At 51.4% G+C, this 27339-nt stretch overlaps 1 protein-coding gene across 4 annotated transcripts in view; it reads right to left on the bottom strand.

Annotated features, from left to right (window-relative positions):
- Nucleotides 1–27339, bottom strand: part of RUBCN (rubicon autophagy regulator) — a 40694-nt gene that overhangs the window by 9412 nt on the left and 3943 nt on the right. The window contains exons 1-15 of one of the 4 annotated variants that reach the window (XM_064516754.1): nucleotides 26542–26653; nucleotides 18538–18691; nucleotides 15020–15103; nucleotides 13714–13873; nucleotides 12478–12584; nucleotides 11750–11890; nucleotides 11336–11492; nucleotides 10264–10824; nucleotides 7625–7720; nucleotides 6995–7110; nucleotides 6303–6501; nucleotides 5824–5925; nucleotides 4945–5019; nucleotides 1843–1903; nucleotides 803–935 (exon numbers count right to left, since the gene is read on the bottom strand). In XM_064516754.1, the coding sequence (XP_064372824.1) occupies nucleotides 803–935; nucleotides 1843–1903; nucleotides 4945–5019; nucleotides 5824–5925; nucleotides 6303–6501; nucleotides 6995–7110; nucleotides 7625–7720; nucleotides 10264–10824; nucleotides 11336–11492; nucleotides 11750–11890; nucleotides 12478–12584; nucleotides 13714–13873; nucleotides 15020–15103; nucleotides 18538–18691; nucleotides 26542–26579 (2184 nt within the window). In that variant the 5' untranslated portion in view covers nucleotides 26580–26653. Of the gene's footprint in view, nucleotides 1–802; nucleotides 936–1842; nucleotides 1904–4944; nucleotides 5020–5823; nucleotides 5926–6302; nucleotides 6502–6994; nucleotides 7111–7624; nucleotides 7721–10263; nucleotides 10825–11335; nucleotides 11493–11749; nucleotides 11891–12477; nucleotides 12585–13713; nucleotides 13874–15019; nucleotides 15104–18537; nucleotides 18692–22355; nucleotides 22453–26541; nucleotides 26654–27339 lie in introns of those variants that run through there. The other 3 variants (XM_064516753.1, XM_064516756.1, XM_064516755.1) reach the window with 3 other exon arrangements.

Raw genomic sequence — 27339 nt, 5'->3', positions numbered from 1 at the left:
ACAGCCAGTCTCAGCAGAAGGAAACTGGTGTTAGACACCTGCAGAGAGTCCTGCCTTCAAACTGCCCTCTGCACCAAAGGGGAACATGCTTACATTACCCATCTGGGCACTGCTCAGTTGAGACTGTTAGTGCACACTATGGTCCATGCATGCTCCCTCCAGGCACGCTGTACACTCCCAACATACCAGTAGGAGGTTTCTGGAAAGCTGCCTTTTCTTATACCAGCCAGAACGCCTAAAGAGCTTTTTTAGAGACTGTCCCAGGCCCTGAAAACCAACAGCAAATAACCCATCAAGATGCTCTGCAAGAGTAGCCAGTGAGCAGCTGTTGCAGGCAGAGCCACTGCCCCAGCTCTACCCCGCACAGAACTGCTGTCGTTCCCAGATTGCTTCCTCCACCCTTGCAGCCGTCCTGGCTACCACCCACTGTACAAGGCACCACACAGCAACAGTACCACAGGCCAAGGCCACAGCTCAGGTGAACATAAGCAGCCAGAGCAAAACCCATCCTTCCCCTCTCCAGCTCCACAAAGGGATCATCAGGACTAGCAAAGTCCCTGGGCAGTGGACACAAAGCCAAGTGCAAAGCTAGGGGTTCAGGACAGAATGATCAAATGAAATCAGTGACTCAGGATTTCTAGAGCACAGTGGGAGTTCTGCATTGTATGCTTCTCCATCCAGTGTGCTTCACTGCCATCTCATTTCTGTCCTGGCACCTCCAGACAGTGCCCCCATGCCTTCGTGGAACTGTCCCAGTGACTCTGACACCCTTCTGCATATGCACACACGCACACACACTTACCTTCTGGGGTGCATCGTGCTCTGGGACCAGCCATTCCAGTTCGGAGGCAGCTGGGAGCTGCATGCCTTCAAACTGCTTCAGCAAACCCATGGCCACAGCCTCTGCTGAGTTTGAATTGAGGAAGCAGTGGGATCTAGACAAGGAAGGAGACAGTAGCACGCATCTCAGAGCTATGCCCTCTTCACAAACACACCCATTCGTTTAGAAAGCAACTTTTAGCAACTACTTAGAAAGGCAAGCACAAAAACATCTCACTTAAAATCTGTGCCCTGTTTGCAGGGGGAGCCGCAAAGTGAGAGCCAGTGTCTGTATGAGACAGGAGTAACTACCCTCACAGTACTAACCTACCTGAGAAGCTGCCAAGCAGAAACAAAACCTCACCCACCCAACAAGCAGAGCATCTCTGCATCACAAAGGGATCTGGTTTTCAGAGCACTAACACAGCAGCTATGCTTAAAATGGTTTGTGATTTACCTGCCCACAGCTCCCACCTCTCCAACCCAGGGCAGTGCCAGGAAAGGACTGGGTGCTTAACATTTAAGCTGCTATTGCACTGTACAAGGAATTGGGGAGCACTGCCATGTCTCAGCAGTTCCACCTCTGGGTCACAGCACAGCAGCAAGGGTTGGAGAGAAGGCGGCAGCGTCACACCAGCAAACAGGGTGTCCCAGCTGAGAGAGGGGAAGGTAGAGGAAGCTCAGACCTCAGCAGCAAGCCAGGAGGAAGTTTGGCTGCTCCAAATCATGCCAGGTCCTCTCCCCAGCCTCTTACCTACTAGGAGGTACTGGGATCTCTCCTCACCAACTCCCATCATATCTACCTCACGCCCAAGTAGCATGCAACTGATCCTGATCATCCCAGGTGCTGCTTCCCAAATTCAAGACTAGGATGCAGCTGTGCCCCACTCCTAAGGAAGTGTGGAGAGGGAGGGAGGGATGCCCGCTCCAAGGTGAAACAGCAGCAGATGCATTTGGAAGAGCAGATTTAGGCAGGAAGGGGAACTTGGTACCAAGATGTCTCACTATGAGTCGAAGACGTACATGGACTCCGAGGACCGAAAGGACTTCCTGCTGGAGGCTGGGTTCCTCTTGATGTCTGCATCTGAATCACAAACAGGTACAAGGTGGAGAAGACAGGGCAGGGCAGGGAAATACACTCACTTCATGCCAAAGCTTCACTTTAAAACTCATCAAGCTGTTTAGAAACACGTAAACTATAGCATCAACTTCTACCAGTGACAAGGAGCAGCAAGGAGAGGTGCAATCTAACCAGTCACCTGCTGAAGTTGCAAGGGAAGGACATATGGGGATGCTGTGAAAACACAGTAGACCTAGGGTTGGGTGATGACAAGTGATTGTTGGTACAAGTCGCACGCCAAGTCCTAGAGGTTATATGGCCTGAAAAAGTACACACACGCAGAGTTGGAGCTAGGAGAGCATGACAGCAGGGTTAGCAACAAAATTTAGTATGCAGGGGATTAGCAATAGGATGCAGAACACTTCTCACTACCTAACCGTAACCTCTAAGATAAAACCTTGGCCATGCTACAGCTTATCAGCAAACCACACAATGATAGGGCCTGGCAGCCTAAGCCCAACACTAAAACTATACATCAGGATCAATGCAGTGAGCTGGCCAGCAGCTGCAGGGGCCAGCCCTCTGCAGAGACCCGTCGCACCCTCCCTAAGGGGCAGGGTCCAAGTTAAGCTATTGTGGGGTCTTGTGCTCCACCCATCCATCGGCTCCCCAACAGCCTAGGGCTGCACCACTCCTCCAGCCCCATACTCCTCCTTGGTGCCAGCCTCAGGTACCACAGCAGTTTCCAAGCACCACCTTCATCACTCATCTGTCACTCTGGCAGGTTTCTCCATTAAACTCTGACAGGGAATTCACCTGAATGGTAGAGGAACCCTGGAACAGGACACTCTTTCAGCAGTACAAAGCAGATAGAAGCAGATGGAAAGAAATCCTGTTTTATTATAGACAAACTTCCAGAAAAAAAGAAGAAGGGATGTGAGGGGAAAGGACTATAGGTCAAGGCAGGAAAGAGGCCAATGGCACAGCCCCAGGCCCAGCAGGTCCCCTCGCTTGTATCCCTGGGAGCTCTAGGAATGGGATCTGCAGCAACCACACTTAACACGGGCTTGCCACAAGCAGCTGCTCTCCTGACCCAGCTGCTCAGCATGTGGCACAGGGACGCACAGCTCTAGCGTCACTCTGCTCATCTATCCTAAGCAGGTTGGCTACATGGACCCATACGGTGCCCGTCCATTCCTGGCCTGGCACCAACTGCACACCGAGGCCCACAAGATCACAGTCCAGCCCTGCAGAGAAAGCCAAGACCCTGAGCTGTCAGGGAAAGCGGGGCTGCCTCCTGGGGCTGCCCTGGCACTAAGCGGAGTGGGACTTCCGAAAGGAGCAGAGCAGAGCAGAGTACTCTGCAGGTGTGAATGACAACAAGGACCCTGCCTTCGAATGCTCCTGACTTCAGAAAGGGAGAAGATATGCAAAGAATGAAGGTAACCTTCACAGTCCTTCCAGTAAATTCACAGCATTATGCCAGTAGAGTCCAGCATGGACACTTAACCCACCCTGTTTGATATCCATTGCTAAAATCAGGCACATGAAAGCATCCCAATGCTAAGCAATCCACATATTTATATCACAAAGATATCTAGATGCAGAAAACAGGGAATTCAGCAAACACAGCCTTCCATCTATGTACAACACTGGACAGACATATCTGCCATGCTCTGTTGCCTTCAGCTCTGTGCAGAAAGGCGCTGCATGGTCCTAGACTACAACAAACTCAAGCAAACAGTAGAGCACACGCAATACAGGATGGGCCAAGCATTACAGGTGGGGCCCTGGGAAGAGCCTGGCATCATCTCTGGGATAGGAAAGGAAGCTAGATCTGATCCTAGCCTTCCTCAGGGGCTAGTACTGGCATCATGCCACCACTCCTTCCCAACCTCAACTGCAGACATGAAACCCTGGCACTAAACCCATAGGCCTTGTAAACACAGGGTAGAGCAGGGCTGACAGCTCCGTATGCCATGTCCAGCAGGAGCAATGTGCTGACAGTGAACGTCTGACAGGATGGATCAGCAGCACTGGCTAAGTGAAACCTGGCTGCACATGACCCCAATGTGCAGGGCCTCCACTGTGAACAAAATGCCTGCACTCTGTCTGCTCTCTCTACTCTTTCTTCCAGAACTTCCTTGTGGAAGGATTCTTCCATGAGGCAAGTCTGAACAGGATGGGAAGGGTTGGCCACGGCTCAGACTAGATTTAAAGCACCCCAGCTCCACAGATTCAAGCAGGGTAACTCTCCGCAGTGCAACAGCTGTAGTTTTGGTCCTGTGCTAGCCCTGCCTGATGGGTGAAAGCTGACAGCAGGGTCATTTTAAGAACAAGGCTCCTTCCCTCCTGGCTCTCTCCCTGTCTTGCATACGATCAGAGAAGCAATCATTTATGCTGGGAGCTGCAGGGCAGCTCCAGTCAAAGCTATAACACTGGAGAGGGACAGACTCTCTGGGATGGAGACCAGTTCCCACATCGTAAAGGGACTGTGCCTTCACCCAGCCCAGGTTCTGCCTTCAGCAGCTACAGAGCTGCAATGCTGCACCATTGTCCTGCTGAGCCCAACCCCAGACAAGGCAGGTTACCACTACAGTGGGCATGCTTGATATATCCAAAATATCGTACAGAAAACACACCTCAGGGATGGTGCCCACCGCAGAGTTGCTCTAGCTCATCTCCACTCTCCTGCAACATATCACCCTTCCGTGGCTTTTCCCACTGTTACTTGGATGATGTAGTTCACGGTTCCCAAATCAGGCATACCAGAGGTAACAAGGAGCTGGTCTACATGCACAGAGTAGTGAGGGAGAATAGCAGAAATGCCCTCACTAGTGGCCTGAGCCAGGATCTGGCAGTGAATTTCAGCAATTTTGTGTCTGATCTGAAGCTGACCTGCTGATGCAGCATGAACTCAACACCTCAGATGCCTGTACACAGATCCAGGCCTCTGCTCTCCCTGATACCGAGGGCACACACTGAAAAGTGTGCACGTGCGCACGCACACACACACTTTGCACACACACGCGCGCGTGCCGCAAGGGAGCACTGCGGGGTACTACCTGAGAATAAGGAAGCCATTGACACTGAGAGGCCGTTCTTGGACATTTGAATCAGGTTAGATCCATCGTTACCATCTGTATAACACGGTGATGACAAAACAGTTCACTTCAGTGCTTTGGCCAGGCCAAAGAGAAAGGGCAAAACACAACAGCAGCACTAACATCAGAGAAGCCCAGAACTGAATTCACACACCCCTCCACAAACTTCAAAACTGAGCCCAAAATCTAGCCCTCAGGGACTGAAATAAGGTCCGCAGTGAGAGACAGGAAGATTGAGAATTTACAGCTGGAGACCAGACTGCACTGTCTTCTCTTACTGTATTTTATAGTCAACCTGATGGAAGTATTGCTGAGAACTGAGTCATCCACCCTGGAGGATGAATCAGGCTTTGATCAAAAGGGACACCCAGGGGACTCATACAACTCTCCTGCAAGCAATAAGCTCAGCTACTCAAGCTGCCAGGAGCAGAGCTCACAGGTATTACAGGTCAGGATGTGACCAGTATCCACTGCTCCCACCCAAAATGAAAAAGTGTTCAAAACTATGACTTCTGCCTGGGCAGGAGAGAAGGACTCTCCCATCTCTCTTTTCTGCACGTGTGATGCTAGCTCCACGGACCTGGCAAGTGAAACAGAAACCACCTACAAGCTAGAGGCGCTGTACGCTAAAGGATTACAGAAGATTTCGAAGGCAAGTCAGGCCGCCGCATGAGGGTAACTGGTTGCTCTGCTCAGGCTCAGGATTCAGCCATCTGCTTGGAAAAAGCCATCTCGAAGGCCAAGGGACATGCTCTTCTTCAGTGTGACTGACCTCAACACAATCACACCCAGGAGAAGTCTGCTTCTAAGCAAGCACCTAACACAGCCATTCCCTCTTACCTTGGATCTCATACTCTTCCACATCCTCTGCAGAGCCTGAATCCGACAATTGCATGGAGCCATGGGAGCTGAACTGGAACTCACTGTCTGTCGCCACAAGGCCTGGGAGACAAAGGAAACATGACATAGCCAGGCCATCAGTGGAAGCAGTCTGAATGGGTCACTGACAGCTAAGGGAGAAGCTGACACCCAAACAGGACCAGGGCAAGGAGGGACAGATGTTAAGGGTGGAAAATATGGGTTCCTGGTGAAAAGGCATTCCACAACTCAGTGCCACCACAGCACAAGTGTTACTAGTGTATAGTATCAGTCCCATTATGGTCTTCCAACAATAGCAGAGTTTTGCAAATCTCTGCAGCACCCTGGTAACAATATGATTATTTCCCATGAACAGACAGGAAGATAGGATGCTGTAAAGACAGGCAACAGGCAGAAAACCCACATCCCACCAGTTGCTGAGCCCAAAAGACATCACCCACTGTCTGAGCCCATCTGGCAGGTAGGGAACAGGTGCTTGGTGCGGATCTGCTGGCGACGAATGCGAATCTTTTGTTTAAGCTCCTGGATCTCCTTGTCGCTGTCTTCCTCCTCCTCCTCCAGCTGCCGGCTCATCATGTTGCATTTCATCAGCTCAATGGCAGCAATCAGTGACTCTGAGATACTGAAGTGGGCATTCTCCTGCGAGGCAAGAGCAAAAGCATTCAGGGCTGTATCACAGGGAACCTGGGGACTCTTGGGAGAACACTGTCCCCTACCTGTGGCAGGAAAGGGCTGAATATTCCTCAAGGGTGGTAAAAGGACCTTGATCCCTGCTGACCCTGTGAAACCTGACTCTCCTATGAGGGCCTAGAAACTCAAGCCTTCTTGGGCACCAGAATTCTTGCAAAACTCACAGAGCAACCTACAAAAAGGATGTGCAACACACTCACTCTGGGACTGTCCCTAAGGAGCCATAAGGTCTTGCAAAGCTGCCACCTATATGCTGCATGGGCAGATCCTGACTGCCAGACACCAATGGGCAACTCTGACCATAGATTCAAAATAGAAGTTCTGTGCATAGCTCTATGGCAGGAAATACTGGGGGATTATCTTCCCTAGGGAGGGAAGAAACACTGAATCTGCAGTAGAAATACTTTCTCCCATACACACAGGCTGCTGCTGCCTTCCTCACCTTCTCCAGGTCTGCACAGCTGCCAAAGTCCTGTTCAGAGAGATAGCTGATGAGGGACTGCCCTTCTGAAGGTCTTCTGAACATCCCTTCCCCTGAACTCAGGTACTGGCCAGAGTCTAGAAAAGCAAAAGACAAGCATATGAGGGAGGGACTTGGAAATCCACTGCTGAAAGCACTGGGAAACAGCCCACACTCTGCACTAAGACACCATCAAGCCCACATGGCCAACATGAGAAGGCAGCAATATTAGAGCAATGAACAATATGACTGCAAGCCTCCTCAGGGCAGGGGCCAGGTCTGGCCTGGAGCACAAGGACACCTCGATCTCATACGGTCCTAGGTAACACCCATCCCAAAGGGCTCAGCAGCGAAAAACCCTGAAACTACTTGATCAGTGCCAATGCTGCTGCAGCCACGCTGGCTACTGCAAAGCCCACATCTCCAGTATCTCCTGTCTCCAGTATTTGGGAGTATTCAAATACTAGCGTATCTGGAGGTCTTCATTAATTGAAGTACAGAGCCAGACAGACCTTCTGGCTGCTACCTCCACACAAGCAAGCTGAAGAAACTGCAGCACATGGAGGAGTCTCACCACAAGCAAATGTCCCCACTGGGGCTCACTGTACTCACCATACTCCATGTAGAGGGAGCTGGGTGTGCTCACTTCACTGCTCTGGGTGGAACCAGAGATGGGCCCTCTTCCTCCGCCTGTGTCACCATGGGACTCTGTCAGGGATGACAACACCAGGCACACATCAGTATCCAAGAGGCACCCATCCCAGCCCAGAGTACAGTGAAATGGAATGAGCTCATCATCACAGGGGCACACACAAATGGATGGGAATCAACAGGGGAAATCATCCACTCGGCTGGTGCCAGACATGAAACCAGGGCACTAGCCCATACCCAAACCCATAAAGAGGACAAAGCTAAAGGGGCATTTCAGGCAGGTAAAAGGCAAGCTGGTGGCTAAGAGGCACTAACAAACTGCCCTGAAGTCTTCCCCAAGGCCAGCTCCCTCTGAAAGGAAGAGGAGAGGAGAAGGGGAAAGGAGAAACTCATGAGAGCCACGGAGCGGTCGAGCCCACAGTCACCCTCTCTTTAACCCCTAGCAGAGCCAGAGAATGCAACCGCCTCTGGCAAGTGCCTCTACCAGCCCCCTCTTCTTCCTTCTAGAGCATCTCAAAGCGAAAAGTTACCCACAGGGCAAGGAGTCACGATAAAAAGGTAAACCTGAGCAGCCAAGGGACCTGTGGGGCTCCCAGCCCTGCAGAGCAGCCTGGATAATGGTGGAAGGAAGCATCTGAAGGACACGCTGACACTCAGCTAGGAAAGGCAGGGTTCCCTGCACACAACCCTCACCAGCACAACCACAGAGTCTGTGGGCTGAAGTGCTCAAGGTGAGCTACACACACTGCTGCCAAGGCCCTGCCCCATGCCCGCACTCCAGTGCAATTCACTGCCAGGCTGAGCTGGCAGTGACTGCCACAAGCCAGCCTAGTTAGAGATAAACAACCACTGCTGCTCTAGGGAGAGCAATGGCTGCAGAGAACATCTGAACGGAACGACTTGATGACAGCTGCAAGACAGGAAGGCCCAGGCAGCTGGGGGTGAAGGAGGAGATTAAAAATACCCTGGAAAGAGTGGGGAAGGCAACGGGAATGGAAACGTACAGGCGTGGACATGGAACAGGCTCCAGCTGATGTCCTGAGAACAATGGAAGGGCAAACACTGTCCTTTGCACCTCCTACCCCTCTTTGCCTCCAGCTTCATGCCATAACCCTGATCAAGCTAGCAGCTCCCTGCTGAGACCACAAAGAAGCGGCTGCCAGGACCTGGCTCAGGACCAATCCACCCCACACCCTGGGTCACACACAGGACAGCAGCCAAGCAAATGAGACCTGCTGGGGTGAGAGGGTCTCACAGCTAAATGCCGCAGCCTGGCAGGCTTTACGTGAACAAGGTCACCCAAAGCCACCTCAACCCTACCGAAAAACATTACAGAAACCACCTCATGAGCACCAGCCTGCAGATGCAGTGAATAACGGGGAACTGCTTGCTGCTGAATGGCAAAGCGAGGCAGTGCCCAGGATCCTCTGCTGGAATGAGAGATAGAACAGGGCATATGACTGGGCACACGTCTGTTCACACTCCTTACGCCACCTCCAGAAAGGAGCTTTTCTAGCTGTGGATCTCTCAGCATTTAGCAGATGTGAGTCAGACAAACCTAGTACCACTGCTGTCCAATGCATGCAGAAGAAAATGGCCCATTTTTTTGAGTCTTTACTCCTTATGCAAGAGATGAAACCCCTCCTGATTTCCAAAGCAACAGGGAGTGGAAGAAAGGGCAAGGGGAGGCAGTTCAGGGACTTGCTGGTCAGCACTTCGTAATGCCATGCAGGAGAGTCAGGGTCCATTTTTGGTCTCGTCCGCTATACCCAAAAACCAAGCTGGGATGCTCAGTCAGGTAGCATGCATACACTTAAGGCATCCTTCAAAGCACCATCTGCGACTCAGGGAAGAAAGATTTCATTTGTTTTTCTAAATGGACACCAATGGGTTGATGGAAATCCTGAACTTAATGCAATGGTCGCTGATGAAGAGCTGTTATATTGGCTCTCAAACCTGCCACTGGATCTTCTATTATAATGGTGATATCCCTGAGGCCTCCTGGACAGAGAGGAGGAAAGGGCAGCATTAAGGGAGAGAAAACAGAGACAGACTGGTTACCACTCAGCAAGGATCTCCATTTCTCACCTGAAAGCAGCACCAGCGGGGCAGACTTCAACAAACTGGTTGTCCCTTCATGTCCCACTCCTCCCCCAATGTGTTCACCCACTCAAGAGCATAGGTAGACCCAGCAAAGTACCAGTATGATGACAAGAGGCCCAAAACCCAGCCCCACACCCTGCCATGGCCCCATGCACCAGCTGGGCAAGGTCAGTGAGAAGGCAGGACGGCTAACACCACAGCATCACTGCCATTTCCTAAGCCTCTGGGGAAGGCCACAGGGCAGCTGCCAACACCAGTAACGGACAGGCACAAGGAATTCTGGGAAACAAGAGGTCAGCCCGCCTCTCCAGCACATAGCAGGGAAGGTAAGGGCAAAGACCACATTTCCCAGTTGCCCACCCTCGCTGATGTCACATGGCGCCAAAGCGGCAGCCACGATCAGCCTCCTCGTAACTGCAGTTCTCACAGGCCGCGGTCCCATGTCTGTGCCCACACCCCAAAGCCAACCCCCGCACCCAGAAAAGCAGCCCCATTACCATGTAATTTCCCCGAAGCCACATTGGTATCAGAGTGCGAGCGCATGTGGCTCTTCTTCAGGATGCCCTGTGGAGCTGATGCCTGCCCCTCCGAGAAGCTGGACCGGCGTAACAGGCTCATGCCCCTGCTTCCACCTCCACCACTCGCCCCTTGGTCTCCCAAGGAGGAGACCGAGTCCAGCTTCTGGGAGCTGCTGGAGGAGAACAGGTTGGAGCTGCTGCTCTTGTTGCTGTTGGTACTGTTGCTGCTGGCGCTGCTGCAGGCCCGGCCCCGGCGCCCCAAGTTCCCAATGGCCAGGTACTCCGGCCCATCATTAGCATCGCTCTGCGGATCCTCCTGACTCCCCGTCCAAGTGTCCTCGCTCTGGCTTGTGGTGCTGGAACTCATCTCACTGGCCGGAGAGAAGGGGTCTTTGGGTGAGGGAACGTGACAGCGGGTGGCAGAGTTGGGCTGCTCCAGAAGGGACCTGCCCTCACTGAAGGAGGAGGACCTGGTGGACAGGCAGTGTTCCTGAGGCTGGCTGGTGCGGGAGCAGACAGAGGAGCTTGCTGGTCTCCTGTCTGGACAGAGGCAGGAACAGGATGTCACACGCCTTGGAACAAGCAGGCCACCCTATGTCAACAAGCACATGGCTTCAAACCAGCATGCCCAGTCCCCACGGGCAGAGGCAAGAGATGTCCGTATTAAAATGGGCAGAGATCTCCCTGCACCAGTCCAGCACAATGAATCTAACAGCAGAAAAAAGGCAAGGTCTTGTCCTAACTGCAGCTCCATTTCCAAAGCACCAGCTCAAAAGGCCACAGCACACACATACTACTTCTGTTTTGTGCAGAAATTCAGGAAGCTCACAGCACGCCCAAGGATCACTCACCCCGCTGTGCTACTGTCGGCTGCACAGAGGGGTAAGGGCTTTATAACATGCTTGTTCAGAAGCCTGAGCGAGCTGCAAACATGTGCTCCTTAGGGCTGCATTTTGACATCTGAGAGATGATCCAGAGCAAACTGTGGACTACGAACAGATGCTGAATGAGCAAGGGGCCTATTCTGAGCTTCCCAGCCCACTCTCATTACCTGAGAGGCCGGAGAAGGCTGGGTGATGCAGGCTAGAGAAGGACCCAAAGTACCGCTGCTGTGTGCACTCTGCAGATGGTATATGCAGGAATCCAGGGAGGGCAGTCAGGCTCTGACTCTTTGTCGCTGGAGACGGACCTTCACTCTTCCTGGTAAACTGAACAGAGGTGGCATCATTAATAAACCAGCACCTACAGGGCTACACTTCAAAGAAGCAGCTACGGAGATGGAAAGGAGTCGACCCACAGTGCCCTGTGTGAGCACCTGGTTACCAGACAGTGAATACAGCTGCAGCTCTGGGTCCCAGAGGGAAGCAGCTAAGTCTGCAGGGTGGGGAGAAAAAAAATACCATGGCATAGAAGGGAAATGGCTCTCTATTCACAGCTAAATGGCAGGCTCCCATCTGGAAATTACCAGGCTCTCAGTGCAATGATCCAGGCAGCCTAGTGCCCCAGGCAGACGGCTCTCATGTCCTTCAGCGTCGCAGTCACATGTCTCTCTTGTCCCAGCAGAGGGACCTGACACACACAGGGATGGCAGTGATGTGCCGGCCAGCTGAAAGAACACAGCCTCGATTTAATGAAACGTCATTAGTGACTCTCCTCTGGGGAGCTCTCTGCAAAGAAAGCAGCCACTGTTCCCCTCCTCTGGAGGGGCGATGACTGGCACTGGGCTGCACCAGGAGTCAGTGGTGTCACCAGAGGCGGGAACCCAGGTGTCCCGGGCCTTGGGCGCCTGCCCTTCCCGTCTTAGAACAGCCGTCCCTCAGTACCAGGCAGATCTGTTTGCTAGCCCTGAAGCCTGGCACTTTCGGAGAGGGTTTTAAAGGTGCTTCTCACACAGAACTGGTTCCTGCTATCAGTTCCTCACACTCAAATCCTAGAAGCCAGCCAGAACCGAGGTGCCTCAATATAGGCTCCAACCAGCCATCTCCCCCCACCCCGACACCCTGTCAGGCTCATACAGACAGTGCAGGGAAAAGTTCATAGCTTTCCTTCTCTCCTGGAGCTCCTTTCGCTACTTCCAAGTCCAGGCCCTTGTCCAAGGGCTCTGTGTGCTCTGAATGAGACATTGTATGAGCAGTCACAGCCAGACAGTGTTCTGGGAAGAGCCAGAGGCACAAAGCCGGGGCCTCAACTCACCATGGACGTGTCGATCTGAGCCAGGAGCCTGGGGTTGTTCTGTTCCACAGCCTCCAGGCACTGTAACATGGCCGTGACGTGGGAGTCACTGAGCAGAAAGGCCGTGTCTGCAGGGAGGAAAGTGCTGCTCAGTGGGGTCTCTCCCACCCCTCTGTCCCTAGCACAAAGGGGTTGGGACCCAGGGTGCTGGACCAGGCCTTAACCCTCTAGCCAAGGAGGTGAGAGAGTCTCCCAGACCCAGCCTAGACCTTAGCTGAAAGGTTCCCATTCCAAATTATTATATTCTGGGCTAAGGTTTTTGTTTTGATTAAAAAGGGGCAGCTGAAAAACTTCTTTCCCCATTACTCAAAAGCACAGGATTAAAGAAAGATCCCATCCCAGATCAACACAGATGTTTTTGTCCTTGCTACCAACTTTTTCTTTTTGATAAAATTTCAAGCTTTCAAAAAAATTATTAACATGCATAGAGTTGCATAAAGTTTTTGCTTCAATTTTTATCTACAACGTAGAAATGCAGCTGCATTTCCATATGTCACCTAAGGTCAGAGCTTGAGCTCTTTGTTCAGAATTCTTCACAGGGAAAAAAAAGCCCAGAATATTTTTGAAAGAGGAGATGATTCAAAGTTGAACTTCTTTCCCCATTTGTTTCTCTTCAATGGAAAAAGCATTTTCCCCAAGGCTTCTAGTGCAACCCTGGACACAGAGGGTTACATATAGACTGTCTGCTGAACACAGCCCTCACTCAACACCAGGCCGATTCGCCACCTGCAGCAGAAACCTTTCAAGCCTGTGCAAAAAGCTGCTACAGCCCAAATTCCTGAGCTATCAGGAGGGAGAAGCCGACAATGCTCCGTGCCTTCACACAGGCTCAAGCTCTCATTCAGACAGTAAGGAAGGCTGAGAAGCAAGTAGGACCAAGCAGACGAGCTCACTGCAGAAAGCCCAAGCCCAGCTCTTCCTATGTGCACCCAGGCTGAGCCTCCAGCATAGACACAGTACACAGGTCGCCCACTTTGACAGCACAGATTGCTCCAAGGCAAACCACCTCTCCTGCTACTTCCCTCACTTGCAGACAGCACGTGGCTTTGAATGCCACCAGAGGGGTTGAGCCAGCAGGGCCGGGTGATCCTCCCAAGCAACCCAACACCCATACTTCCTTTTGCTCTGAAACCCACCTGATCACTGGTAGAAGGGAAAGGCCCAGCAAGATGAGGAAAAAGGCCCATCTCTATTTACCTGTGTAGAATTTTCTTATGTACTGCCTGTTGCCCAGTAGGGGTTTCAGCTGTGCCGAGAGGCAGTGGAACTGCAGGCTATGTTGTAGCCACAGCTTCGCAACAGCTTGATCGCTTAAGCCATCTGTGTTGGGCTGGCCGTTCTCATGCAGGCTGATGAACTGCAAATGAACACCACACACCAGCTAAGGCATGAAGAGACTAGCAGAGGAGCAGAGATTATTCCACCTTTACAGCTCACGCTTTGGTCCCAGATAACAGCAGCTTTCCAATGTCAGTGGGAACACAGTCGCATCCTAGCAGCTTCCTAGCCACTGATCAAGGCAAGACAGGGAGACAAGAGCACTGGAGAAGAACAACACTTCAAAGGTCAACCTGCGCCAGTGACCAAAGTTCTCCCTACAGCCACCAGCACCACATATTTCTCCTGCATGCTCTCCCACCCGTATGTTACAGCCCTGACCTCACAGGACCCCACACTCCCAAATGCAGTTGCTTTCCTGAGGGGTCAATCATCATCTTGCTGACACATTAACTGAGGAACATTACAGCTAATAGCCTGAACCATTGCAGCTTGAGTTAAAGAGCTGGCTTGCACTGCTGAGGGTAGTCACACCTTGCGTCCTCCCTGAGCCAGCCCTGAGCACAGGCCCAGGAGCAGGTTGCACATACAGATCACCAGTGGTCAGCCCCTTGCATTCTTCCTCACCGCTCCCAGAGGAGACTGCAGCGGAGGCCACGGACCCTGCTCACACTTCTGTGTCTGTGCCACAGAGCGAGTGATGTGCACTGAGGTGTCTGTCAGGGCACAGGGCAGTCGAGGAGTGAGAGCATCCCCCTGTGTCAGCAGAGGGCACAAGCCAGGAATAGAAGAACCAAGTGAATAGTCAGGCCAAGACATAACCAGGAAATGGGACAGCCCAAACCTTTAGAGATCTGTACAGCTGCATAAATCACCCATTAACATAGAGAAGCACCACTTGTGCTGGTTCCCTTGGTGATCCCTGTTGTACCCAACCACGTGGAGTTGGAGACTGGCCTGTGAGAAATAAGCAGCCGATTGTCTAAGCCTAAACCATGCAGAGTTCCTGGGATGTGGCTTGTACACAAACACATGGCTCCCCTGCTTGGTCCAGCCCCCATATTTGAGGGGCTGAGCAAGCTGTCCCCTCCCCATGAGCCCTGCTGTCTGCCACTTGATCCATAGCAGGCCAACAGTCAAGGCAATGCTAATTCACCAGTGAGGCTCACACCCCAGCCACCCTCTTCTTTCCCTGCTGGGTACGCAAAGCCACCCCAGAACTCACCTTTTCCACGTGATGAGCAGAGTTGGGACTCAGCCAGCGAATGTCTTTCACAAACTGCCAGTAATCCTTCTGTCTGCAATACACCTGCCCAGGAAATGCACAGTTAGACTCCACCAAAGTGACATTGCAGTGCTGACTGGGTGCAGCAAGTTCAGAGCAGTGAATCTGGACATCGGACACCTCCAGCAGAGCTGCCACGTGATTCAACAGGCACTGAGAGGGAAGGAACGATTAAATCCTTCCGAACACATGCAAAATAAGAGAGTTGGCCATCTAGGACAGGGCATTCAACCTACAACCTGCCAGGACAGATCATACAGCCCACAGTCTGCTCCCAACAGCCTCCTGCCTAAAGGCTTCAGGAAGGAGAACTGTTCTGATGGCAACACCCACCTCTAGCTTGTCCTGAGAACTTTTTATATCCAAAGAGGAAGCAGACACAGCACATTTGACAGAGTAGGTGCAATCACTGGTAGAGGAGAAACAACTGGAAGGATATACAGAGCCCAAGCAGCCAAAGACTGGGCAACCCCAGCCAAGGACTGCCAGTCCTGGAAGCCTAATCCAGGACATTCACCTTTCATCACATGGAAGAACTGCAGACTTGCTCAGTAAGGCCCGATCACCTTTTTCCCTGGACAAGGGGGTTGTGTAACCCTGGGTTCATCTCACCATCCTTGCTGCCATGGGGCTGCTACGAGGAACAACAGGCCTTTGAATTGAAGTTGCCCTCCCTGCTGCCTCAACAGGCAGTATGTCTCTCACGCATCGAACTCCAGGGGCAAAGCACCACGGCAAGTCCCTGGCCCTGCAGAACCTCAGGACCAGCTAAAAGACATTGCCCACTAGCCCCATTTTACCATGAGTGGACAGCCTCTAACCCTAGCAAGATGGGAAAATAGGCCCATAGAAAACAGAGAGAAGAGGAGCAACAGTGCTGCACAAGAGAGGAAAAATAATGAAAGGAGAGTATAAGGAAGTTTTGTAGACACCAAAGGGGGAAAGAGATCAAGCAGAGAAACATTGGCCTGATGCAAATGTCATCTACTGCCCCATCACACTGACCCATCAGTTGCACGTTCAGCTCCACAAGCGAAGCCATAGCAAGACAACAGATTCCCCAAGTTTTTTTTCTTCCACTGAGTAAGATCCTAGTCCATCATACAATGGAGAGAGGATCTATCTTCAGACAGGGAAGGGACACAGCATTGAAAGGCCCACACCCCTGCTGCGGTGCAATAAGGATCCTAAAGACCCACCATGCCAACTGTAGCTCATCACTGGATCATGGAGTAGAGCCAACACCACTGCTGCCGGGCAGAAAAGGGCACGTAGACACACAGAAGGGACCAGTCCTCAGATGCTACCTGCATTTATGGCACAGCATGTTTGGGGGCTGAGCCCCCAAACATGAATCAGAGGATTCTGTCTGAATCTTCCCAATCACTCCGTGCACCATTGTGTCACATACACATCCTTCTCTGCTTATTGTGTTTGAAGGTGTGCCAAGTCCAAAGTTGACTGAGTCCCCGTTATCACTGTTCCCCCTTCCTGCTAGAGCAGGACCTGGAGGAGAATCTCGACGACTCAGCACTGCACAAAGAGTCAGACTTCAGCAAGGAGACACAAAGGGCAACATGGAAATACATCCTGGCAAAAACAGCAACAATTGCCGTCTTCTAATATTGCAAACCACTAACAAGGACACCAGTAAGGCTGAGCACTGCAGATAAGAAATTCGATGCAACATGCTCTAGCATTGCATTTCTATTAGCTCTTTGTTGCTGCTTGCCTCACCTTTATTTAGACAAAGAGTTACTTTTTTTTAGTTATTCTTCCAGTTAAAGGGGAACTGCAAAAGAGTTGCTATTTTCCTCATCACTTCATTGCCTGTAAACACAGCCCTGAAATGCCTGTCTTCACCAAAATGCTGATTTTCTCCTCCATCTCTATTTCCTCTTTCACAAATGCCAGACAAATAGGTTCTGTTTCGTGGTTTCTTTGTTTTGGGGGTTTTTTTGTGTCTTTTAAGCCTAGAGAATGAAAATGAAAATTTTAGCCTTTTAGATTCAGTTTGTTTGGGAGTTTTTTTTGACAAAGAAATAAAATTCACTCAAAGGTTAAAAAATCTCTCACCTTAGTTCTCTTAACATGTACATGTGGAATTTTTCAACTTTATTGTTTTTATTCCTGGTTGTAGAAACAAAGTTGATGTAAAAGATAAATATATAAAAGGAAGTGTTTGGCTGGAACAAATACAAAAAAAACTTCTGCTACAAAACTTTGTATTTTTATTAGCCTCCCTGTGCAGCTATTTTAGATCAAGTTTTCTGTAGTGTCACACATCCCTAAGCACAGGAGACATTTCTAACTAAAAGAACTGCCTTTACATAACGATAAAAGCATTAAGAAAGGCAACATGTTGTCTACTTTGCTGGTCTAAATTTCCTTAAGCTCTGGCATGAAAAGCAACTGATACACAGACAAGGATAAATCATTCAAGACTGTCTGTCAGAAAGGAGCACTGTGCACCTTGCATTTAAGAGCTGACTTCTTTCTCTGCTTATCTCCCAGCAAAGGTCACTAGCCTGTGCCATTGGGGACTAACAGCAACGGCGCACCATCCTTAATGAGTGCTGAGCTCAGCTAACAAATCTAGGTAGCAAAGCACCGCACTGGGAGGGCCTGCCCGTCTGACTCTTTCTGGAGGCCTATTAGCTTGGGTGCAGTATTATATAAATGCAATTTTACTACGCCTGGACCCCAGCTGACCCTGTGCAAACCTTTCTGGGTTTCTCTGCTCTGCTCATTCAGTCGCAGAGCTGGCTGATGGGAAGCTTCCCCCAAAGCACGCCCCGCAGGCTTGCTTTAACTTTCCATTGTGAAATAATTGTGGTGGAAATAGTAAGCTGAAGGGGAGATCTTCATGCCTCTGCACACAAGCGCTCTCCAGAGTGGAAAAGAAAAATGCTTTCAGGCAGTCATGGAGGAGGGAATGGCTGGATGAGCAACTGCAAGGGATGATGAGAGCATGGAAAGCGATCCCATTCACACAGAGTGCAGACCAGGCTGTCGGCCCCAATTTTTAACAAAGCTAATCAGAAACTGTAAAGATACGAGGATTCTCTTGCCAGACCTCACTGGGGAATTGTCCAAGTACACATGATGTGAGGCTGACTCATTGTAAATTCAGCTTTATCATTTTGCTGCAGGCTGCAGCAGGAAGAAAGAAGAGAGGGGCAGGTCTCACCACAGAGGACACAGGTACTTAGAAAAAACATGTCAAAAGTATATGTGACTAAAAAAACCACACACAGGTCCTCCCTACAACTAGTGCTTGCAAGGCAAGCTCATTTCCTGCTCTAATCATTTCCCACACTGATACAAGCACTGTACTCAATCTATACCATGAGCATTAAAGAAAACTGCGAGGAGACAGGGCTATCTGAGCTGCTTGCTCAGTGACTGACACCAAAGCTGCTCAGACAGACAGCAACGTCAGCAGGACAGAGACCAACCTTGTCGTGGATGAGCCCATGATAAAGGATGCTGTGCATGTCTCTGCAGAGCCGCTCCAAACCGCCATACTTAGACCAGACATTTGGGTTGCTGGTGGACACCAGTCCTTCCACTGTGGTCTTCAGATTGCCTAGCAGTTTCCAGTGCTCTTTCCTGCAGAGGAACATAGCAAGTTCTCTAATGAGCATCAGATACAAAAGAACAGCAGCTGCAGAGCAGGACAGTGGTAATACATTCTCTCCAAAATGACTTTGGTCAGACTGAAACCTTTGGTAGTCTAGAAGCCAGCAAGCCTGAGCTAAAGAGCTTTATGCCTCCCTCTGCTCTAGCTCTGTGGTCTCCTATCCATGGTTTGTGGACAAGAGGCCTTACAATAATGCTCGTGATGACTGGCAGCCACTGCCAACGTGGTCTCAGGTGACAGCCAGAACAAAGAATGAAGGTGCCTCCAATATGCTTTGTGTTTAGTATGGGCCAGCAAAGGCTGAGGACCTCTTTTCCAGCCAGTCTCTTGTCTGCTTTACTCACACACTCTCATCAGAGACTGTTAAGAGTAGCAATGTTCTAGCTGAGACAAGAAATGTATAGCACCCATAAGGCAACAGCGTGACATACACCAACATACACTCCATCATGAGATACACTAACAGCCCATGCTGCATCCACATTAACTGGCACCAGCACTCTGCTGAGCAATTTGCTATGCATCAAGCACGAGCATTTTCAGAATGAAGAAGTGCTCCATTCCTCATAGGGGAAGTTTGTTAACTCTTCAGGGGCATACAAGCATCTTAACTATTCAAGGATCTGGGGACAAGACACACTGTACCATGATTTGGAAGACAGGCGCACGGACAGCAATGGGGCTGCTCTCTGTCCCCTGAGCTGCTGTAGATAAAAGTAGATGTTCTTACAAAAAGCCAATTACATTCTTGACAGAGATTAACAACCTGTGAACAACCGTATACTCAAGAACTTGTGCGGCATTTCTTATCATCAACTCCCTCTGCTGCCCTCTGTACAGCAAAAAATTACCACTAACAGCCATAAAGAGAGGGTAACAGCACCAAAAGGCAACATGATTTGCCTATGCAACAGCAACTTTGGGGAAGGAAAGCTTGGAGGACTCACTTCTGGCCCTCCCCACTAAGCTGCTTGACAGTGTTGGCAGAGGAATATCACCTGTCGCAAAGATGTATTCAGATAGGAGCAACTCTTTCAGAAGCAACAGGAATGTTGCAAGGTATGTTTGGGTGTGTAAATGCCAAAAAAAGTGCTTCTGCAGGTTTTTTTCTTTTTTTAACAAAAGCATTCGAGATGACCTCTTTGAATGAAAGTCTGATGTTTAAACTGACAAGTAACAAGTAACAGTGTTTCAGTCAGTAATCCCTCTCACCAAAGGCAACTTCCCGAGGCTTTTTTCCATCCTCCACTCCTGCCGCAGCTTTGGGCCACTGGTCAGAGAGCAGCTGCAAACACTGAACAGTATCGTTTCATCAGCTCCTCCCCAAGCTATTTCTAACACTCAGCGTTAAGTAATGCAAGTGAAAGCCCCGCCACACTGTCAATATTACAAGTCAGTGAGTCAGGGAAACTCCCTCCTTGTTATTTTATGCTATAAAAAGCATACAACGCTCACAGTAACGCCGGGGTAGTACATACTGGAAGAGAGCAGAGCCCCAAGCCCTTACTAAATGACCCGTCTTGCTAAAGGAGGAATTGTGGGTCTCCCCAGAGGCAGAAAAATTGCAGTCCAACAGACTGGAGTCACAGCTCCCTCTTAACACAGGGAGAGAAATATTAACCCTTAAAAAAATAACTTAAAAACGTTAAAACATTGCCTCTGTCACTGAACTCAGATGCCCACAGGAAAAAATCGGCACAATAAAAGCACCTTTGCTGAGACGACTCAGAAGCTACCAAAAGTGAATAAAATCCCTGAATCAACAGTAAGAATCCCATAGGACTGAACTTGTTGACCCAAAGGATTCAAAAGCAATTCACAAGCTGGATGCGCAGGACTCTTCGCTGACACCCAAAACGCAGCTGCTTCTGGGCTGGAACAGCCTATGTTGAAAAGGACCCAGTGACACAAACGCGCAGAAACTAAGAATCGTGTATTTGGTTGCAGGTGGCAGGGAAATCAAGAGGCGCACAATGCAGCTAACCACATTTCAGCTTTGCCTGGTCTCATGGGTTAACCCTTAAGCAGTGGCAGGACTTGCTCCTCTCTCATTGACAGAGCTGACAGAAAAATCCTGGGCTGCCAGGAAAGATGGAAAAAAGACTGGGTTCCAGCTGCCCTCAGGTTCCCTGTTTCAGCAGATGCTCACAGCATTACTGAGAAATCTGGCTGTTGTTACCAAATATCACAAAAAAGCCCAGGAAATTCTTAACCCCTGAAGCAAGCCATCCTACTTCCAGGAAGAGAAAGAGAGCAACATACCCAAGAGAGGTCATGCTACATGAGCAGAGTTGCCCCTACAAGAATCACATGTGCTTCTTCTTTCGTGTTTTAACATAGCCTGGTTTTCCCCATCCAGAAGAGCTGAGTGCGTTTGCACAGCTCACTGCTATGTGCCTGCTCTGGTTCTGCAATTTGTGCACACTAGCTGCTGCCAGGGTAACTGGTGTGTTTTCTCAAACACCAGACTGGGGTGAAAGAAGACTTGGCAGGAAGGATGGCTCACTCTGCTCAATACCTGAAATGCAACTCGATTTCACAGGGTTTCATTCAAAAGAGCTCAGTTCTAGCTGGAGATGTTCTTTTATGTGTCATGATGTAAGTCAGCTAGGCAAGAAACTGGATGTGATCTGACTTCAGAGGAGACACTAACAACAACTCAACCTAGATACCAGCAAGAGTATTTCCTCGAGAAAACAATGGATTGGGCGTGCCTGCATAAAACAGATTATTATCCAAAGGATTATGGTACACTCCTTTACACAGCAAAAAAGAAAATTCCCTCCTGAAAGGGGGATCAAGTTCTGAGCTTCAACAGACTTTTCCTAAGGATCTTGCTTCATTTATCGAAAAGCAATGGATCACTATTTCAGAGCTGCCCATGAAGTCAGATACACTGGAAAATCAGTGAGACCTCAGATGCATCTCTCTAAAGATGTTCCCTGACTCAGCCTCCAATTTTAACCACCAGCTCCATAAAGTCAACCTGGGAGCTCATGCTCTTTGCTTTCCAGTACAAACTCTATCTTCAGATACAGCCACATGAGCTTGCTGCCAGGAATTGTTCCAGAGATAGTGAAGCTTTTACACTGCAGTAATACAGGACAGAATCTAACCTCGGAGCAAGAAATCGCTTAATGCTGCTGCTGACAACGATGATGCAAGATTCTGAGAAAAATCCCACTGCTCTCCCGAAGCTTTCTCGGTCCCTCCATGCCAGCAGGAGGAGAAATTTCTTTTGGTCCAAGTCAGCAAAGGTGACTCACAGTAGATGCAGGAAGCCACGCTGCTGAGTCAGGTGAACATCTTCATTTAAAAATAGTCCCTCAGTAACATTCCAAAATAGACTTACGTATGTAGCCAGTATTCAAAAATAAGCTTATCTTTCCTGTAAAGGACATAGGCTGTACGTATTCACACGCCCCGCAGGAGAAATCTAGCAACCACGTACCCGCTTGAACACTGTTCTCTACCTAGAGGAATCACTTGATCCTTCTTAGCACATTAAAGAGATTGGGCTGAGGTTACTGAGGCCATTTGTGGGTAACCGTGGAGGGACTGCTGTGAGATTTCCCCAGGACATTCCTGTGCTTGCTGTCAGTTCCTCCTGCAGGTTTCAAAGGTGACACGTACCCCTGCTGCTGTGCACGGACTGTGCTGAACTCCGCCATCCACGGGTTTCCTAGACAACCAGCAGCAAGTTTGCCTGTGCTGTGCTCCCTGCTCTTCATACAGGCTTGGCACTTCTGGGAAAAGGAATTAAAAGAAACGCAGACTTCATGCAATTCATCCACAGCAGCAGGGAGCTGCCCACAAATCAAAGGGGCTCTTCAGCTCAGCAAACCAGCTCAGCAAGGACCAGGCAGGAGAGCGGAGCGGGCCAGCTGGGGTGCGGAGCTGCAGAGCGCTAGCGCTGCTGCTAAAATTGGGGGCACAAGCGAACAGGCTTCCCCAGTGAACACAGCACCAGGGTGCCCTTTCTCGGCACTGGCAAAGGATTAGAGAGGAAAGCGGGGATTAAAGGCAGTTTTTATCCTTCCCCCCAGCTTTGCAAATAGTTTTGCTGCTCATCCTGGTGAAGCCTCCCACAAGCAGATGATCACAGCTAGTGCACCCCAACTTCAGTCTCCACAAGGATTCCCTGGAACATGCCAGCACTAAAATATTGTTTTCACAAATCCCACACCATGTGCAAGCCATCCTGCTCACTGAGTGCACCCAACCCAGCACTGCCCAGGCAGATCCACCAGCGCCCGGGGACTCCAACATCACTGCACTTACATGGCCGTACTGCGCCCAGCTGAACGTGCTCCTGGGCATTACTCTGGCCAGCTCCTTTGGGAGACCAACCCCGACGTGGCACGAGGAGACAGGAGGAAGGCACAGGCCAAGCATTTGCTTGTAAATGCAGAGGCCACGAACACAACCAATGGGACAATCTTTGAGCAAACAACCCCTGTTAACTGTGGTCCTTCCCCAACCCAGGAACCTCCTAATGCAAGCAGGTGGCCCCACACAGTGACAGGCAAAGCAGGCCCCAACTACACCCGCCTGCCCCGGGACCGGCTGTTCACCTTCCTCCATCACCCCCACCACCACTTCCCCTTACAGGCCCTCTCCTCCGGGCCCTGCCGTCCCCTGGGCCTCGCCGCCAGGCCAGCCAAAGGTAGCAGCTCTTTGCTAACCCGCACCACTGAATCAATGGCCCTTCCACTACTCCCTCCAGCACTGCTGCAGGCTTTTTACCTCCCACCTCTCGCTTCAAGGCACGATGAGCTTTCCTTCACCGCCTGGCAGAAGGAGAGCATTAGCTTTCCTGCTGTGCTTTGATGCGACATCTTCATCGCAGCCTTTGTTCCCTGATGCATTTCAGACGTGTCACTTAGGAGGAGAGACAGCGAAAGCAGGCATGAGATCCTCGTTTTCCTCTCCTGCCTTTGCAGAAGGATGGACTTCAGCAAAACGCCTTTTGCTCCTGTATTTCCCATGATCCTATCAGGAAGAAGGACCCAGTGACCTTGATCCTATCGCTATCAATCACATCCACAATCTGTAGCAAAATAGCACCTCACTGGGAATTCAAACACTAAACTATTTGCAAAAAGGATGACGAGGCTGTGCAAGGCCCGTGCCAGAAGGCTCCCCAGCACGCAAGGACTGATGGCCAGGAGAATGAGCACCTGCCACCACAGCACCAGCACCAGAGGGGACGGTGCCCTCCTCTTTCCCTGGGAGGATCACACAAGCTCCGCATGGCCACCACGGCATCATCTGCAGTCATTTCCAGCCACTTCGCACCCATCTTCCAAGCTGGGAAACAATCCAAGAAAGAAGAGTGCTACCCCGAGCTCTGCTTTTCAGGCAGCGGGTGCTGGGGTGGCACTGGGACAGCCCTATTCGTGACCTAGCACTAAAATTTGCTGGTGCAAGAACTGGACTTTCGAAGACAAGAAAATGCACTAAAACGATTCAGGAAAAATAAAATGAATGCAGTCAATCCCATTTACCTTTCTGAGTCTGCTGGGAGTCTGAAACATTAATTCAAAGTGGGAGAATAGTTCAAACCATTCAAAAAAAAATGCACTCCAAACCTGCAGTATAGTTTAAAAAGCACCAGTAGCATTTTCACAGCTGATACTACCAGCAGAAATACACCAGCGAGCTGGAGTCTGTCAGATAAGGAACGCGTCCGATATCAAGTTCCAGCAGTTCCCTCCTCCCCAGCCAACGCTTTCATTTTCCTCCAGCAACCTCTGTCCCACACTTCCGAACACCAGTGCAAAACACAAGAACAAAGCAAAGACTGAAAACATGAAAAAATTCTGAAATAAATAGGACTTATTATGAAAATATCTCCAAGCAACACCCTCTGTTACTTGAATAAATGACAAGAAAAACCCTGCGTAAAGCGTAAATTAAGACCACACAGATGAAGCTACTGCAGCATCGCCAGTCCCACCTGTCAGCGCACAGAGCACAGGCCTCCAGCCACGTGCACACACAAGGCCTTGCGTTAATAAATAAAGACAAGCTAAAGATTTATCTTAAACATGTACAACAGGTGATGCAGCCGACAGCCAGACGGGTAGAGAGGCACAATCCAAAAGCAGTAACTGCAGAGACCAGGAATGCGTACAGCCGTCAGAGTGCGATGGCTTCGCACTCAAGCAGAAGCTGTACAAAACAGAGGCTTGGCAGTTGCTGTCTCTGCTACGGCTGACGGCAAGATGCTGTAGCGGAGACAGAGTGTCAGGTATTCAGTGCACATACAGCCATACGTCTGCAGGGTACCGAGCGACCTGCTGACCCAGGGCAGGCGAAGCTGGCAATACTCTGCTCTAACAGCCACCGATACAGGGTGCCTCCTCCCCCAGGCTGCTTTTGAGGAACCAAAGGGACTAGAAGGGGCAGCTGACATGTGCAGACCCCACTGTCCACCTCCGCAAACGCCCAGATCTGATTCCCTGCTGGACAGGCCAGATTTGCTTTCTCCCAGATTGCTCCCCCCCCGCCCAGATATGCCCACATCCACCAAATCCAGCTGCCCCGCGTGCAGGCTGCATGCGGACACCCCGGGCAGCACCCACCTGTGTCCTGGACGCCCTACGCACTGGCACACATGCGTCACTGCCACAGCCCAAGCAGCCCTCTTCCCCCCGTCGTGTCTCGGATACCCCGGGCACACACACTCCCACCGTACACACCCACAGCAACTACACGTGTGCACTGCTCTTCCCCAGCGGCACCGTGGATCCCCTCAGTGCACACGTGTGTGCACACACACAGACACACACACACCCCTGCTGCTTCCCAGGCACCAAACACACACCAGGAGCACGAGCACCCAGCTTCGCACACGCACACCCCTTGCCCCCAGCTGTGTCCTAGACCATCCGGCTACCCCACGCCTGCAGCCCTGTCCCCAGTCGCACCCTGCACACCATGCACACGCACACACACACATCCCCCTCCCCAGCGGTGTCCTAGATAACCCACACACACATGCACACACCCCCAGCACCCCCAGTTATCCCCTACATGCACACCCGTCCCCTTCCCCAGGCGCGTCCCAACCTCCCCTGCCCGCTACACACGTGCACCCACCGGTGTCGCGCCTCCCCTGCACGCACACACACACACACACCAGTACCTTATGTCCCCTTTGCATACGTACACCCTTCAGCGTGTCCTGCCCCCCCATCACCCTCACCGGTGTTGTGCCCCCATTTACACACACCCACGCGTGCACCCCTGCATGCACACACACACATTTTGTGCTTCCCCTACACTCACACGTTTTATGCCCCCTATACACACCCCCAGGGCCATGTCTCCTCATGCCCACACAGCATGTCATACCTCCCCTGCACACACACCAGTGTGTCATGCCTTCCCTATATATAGGGCCATATATATAAAATTATATACAGACACAGTGTGTCACACCCCTCAACACCCCTCAGTATGTTGTGCCCTGACGGCACCTCCACCACACGACGCCTCTCCCGCATGCACACCAGTGTGGCACGCACCCCCTGCACACGCACCTGCTGCTGCGTCATGTCCCCCTGCACATGCACACCGGTGTGTCATGTCCCCCTACCCACGCACACCGGTGAGTCACGGCTCCCCTGCACACGCACACCGGTGTGTCATACCCGCCTTGCACGCGCACACACCCCCCTCCCGTGTGTCACACCCCCGTCACAGCCCCCCGCGCGTGCCGTGTCCCCCCCCCCACACACACACACAGGCGCCAGTGTCCCCCCCACGCACCCTCGGCCGTGTCACGGCCCCGCGGTCCCACGCGCGACCCCACCTGCTCTCCGCGCGCCCCGCGCGGGGCCCGACCTCCATCTCGGGCGCGCGCAGCCCCGCCGCCACCGCCCGCCGCCGCCGTCACGTGGGGTCCAGCGCCCGCCCCACCCACCCTGCCGCCCATACGAACTACAGCTCCCGGCGTGCACCGCGCGCCACGGCGGCGGCCGGGCGCTCTCCGGAGGACGGGACTCCATGTCCCGGCGTGCCCGCGGGGAGGGGGACTGGGGCGCGGCATGGCGGCGGGGGAGGAGCGGAGGCCTGGCCGCGGTGCCGCCGGCGGGGCCCCGGGCTTCGGTGGCGGGGCGGCTCGTGCCAACGTGCCCAAAGAAGTGCTGGCGCTGCGGGTTGGCCGCAGATAACCGAGATAACTGCGAGTCGAGATAACTGCTCACCAAGCCCAGCGTCGGAGGTCTGGGGCAAATGGCGATGGAAAGGCAAAAAAGGCAGTGCGTCCCCGGGAGACCGCGGCGGCCCGCGGGAAGGCGGGCAGGGGCTTTCTGCTCTGCTGCCCGCTGTAAAGGGGATGTGAGAAAGATACCAGAATTAGGCATACTTTCCACTCAAAATCAAAGAAATGAAACTTGAGAAAGGAAAAAGTGATACTGCTGCCATCAGGCCGAAAACACTCAGCGAGACATGATTGTGGGAGGGAAAACCCAAATGCGTTGCCAGAGCTGTTTGATGTGCCAAAGATGCCTCAGAGACCCAAGGTTTCTGTAGCCCTTTACACAGTGGAAACTTCCTGTAACTGCTACTCTTAACAATAAATACGATACCCGCTGACAATACATAGACA

This window comes from Dromaius novaehollandiae, chromosome 9 (assembly GCF_036370855.1).
Source record: "Dromaius novaehollandiae isolate bDroNov1 chromosome 9, bDroNov1.hap1, whole genome shotgun sequence".
In the NCBI taxonomy this organism is placed as follows: domain Eukaryota; kingdom Metazoa; phylum Chordata; class Aves; order Casuariiformes; family Dromaiidae; genus Dromaius; species Dromaius novaehollandiae.
Note: the sequence above shows the minus strand (reverse complement) of the source record. Positions and strands in the feature narration are given on the sequence as shown.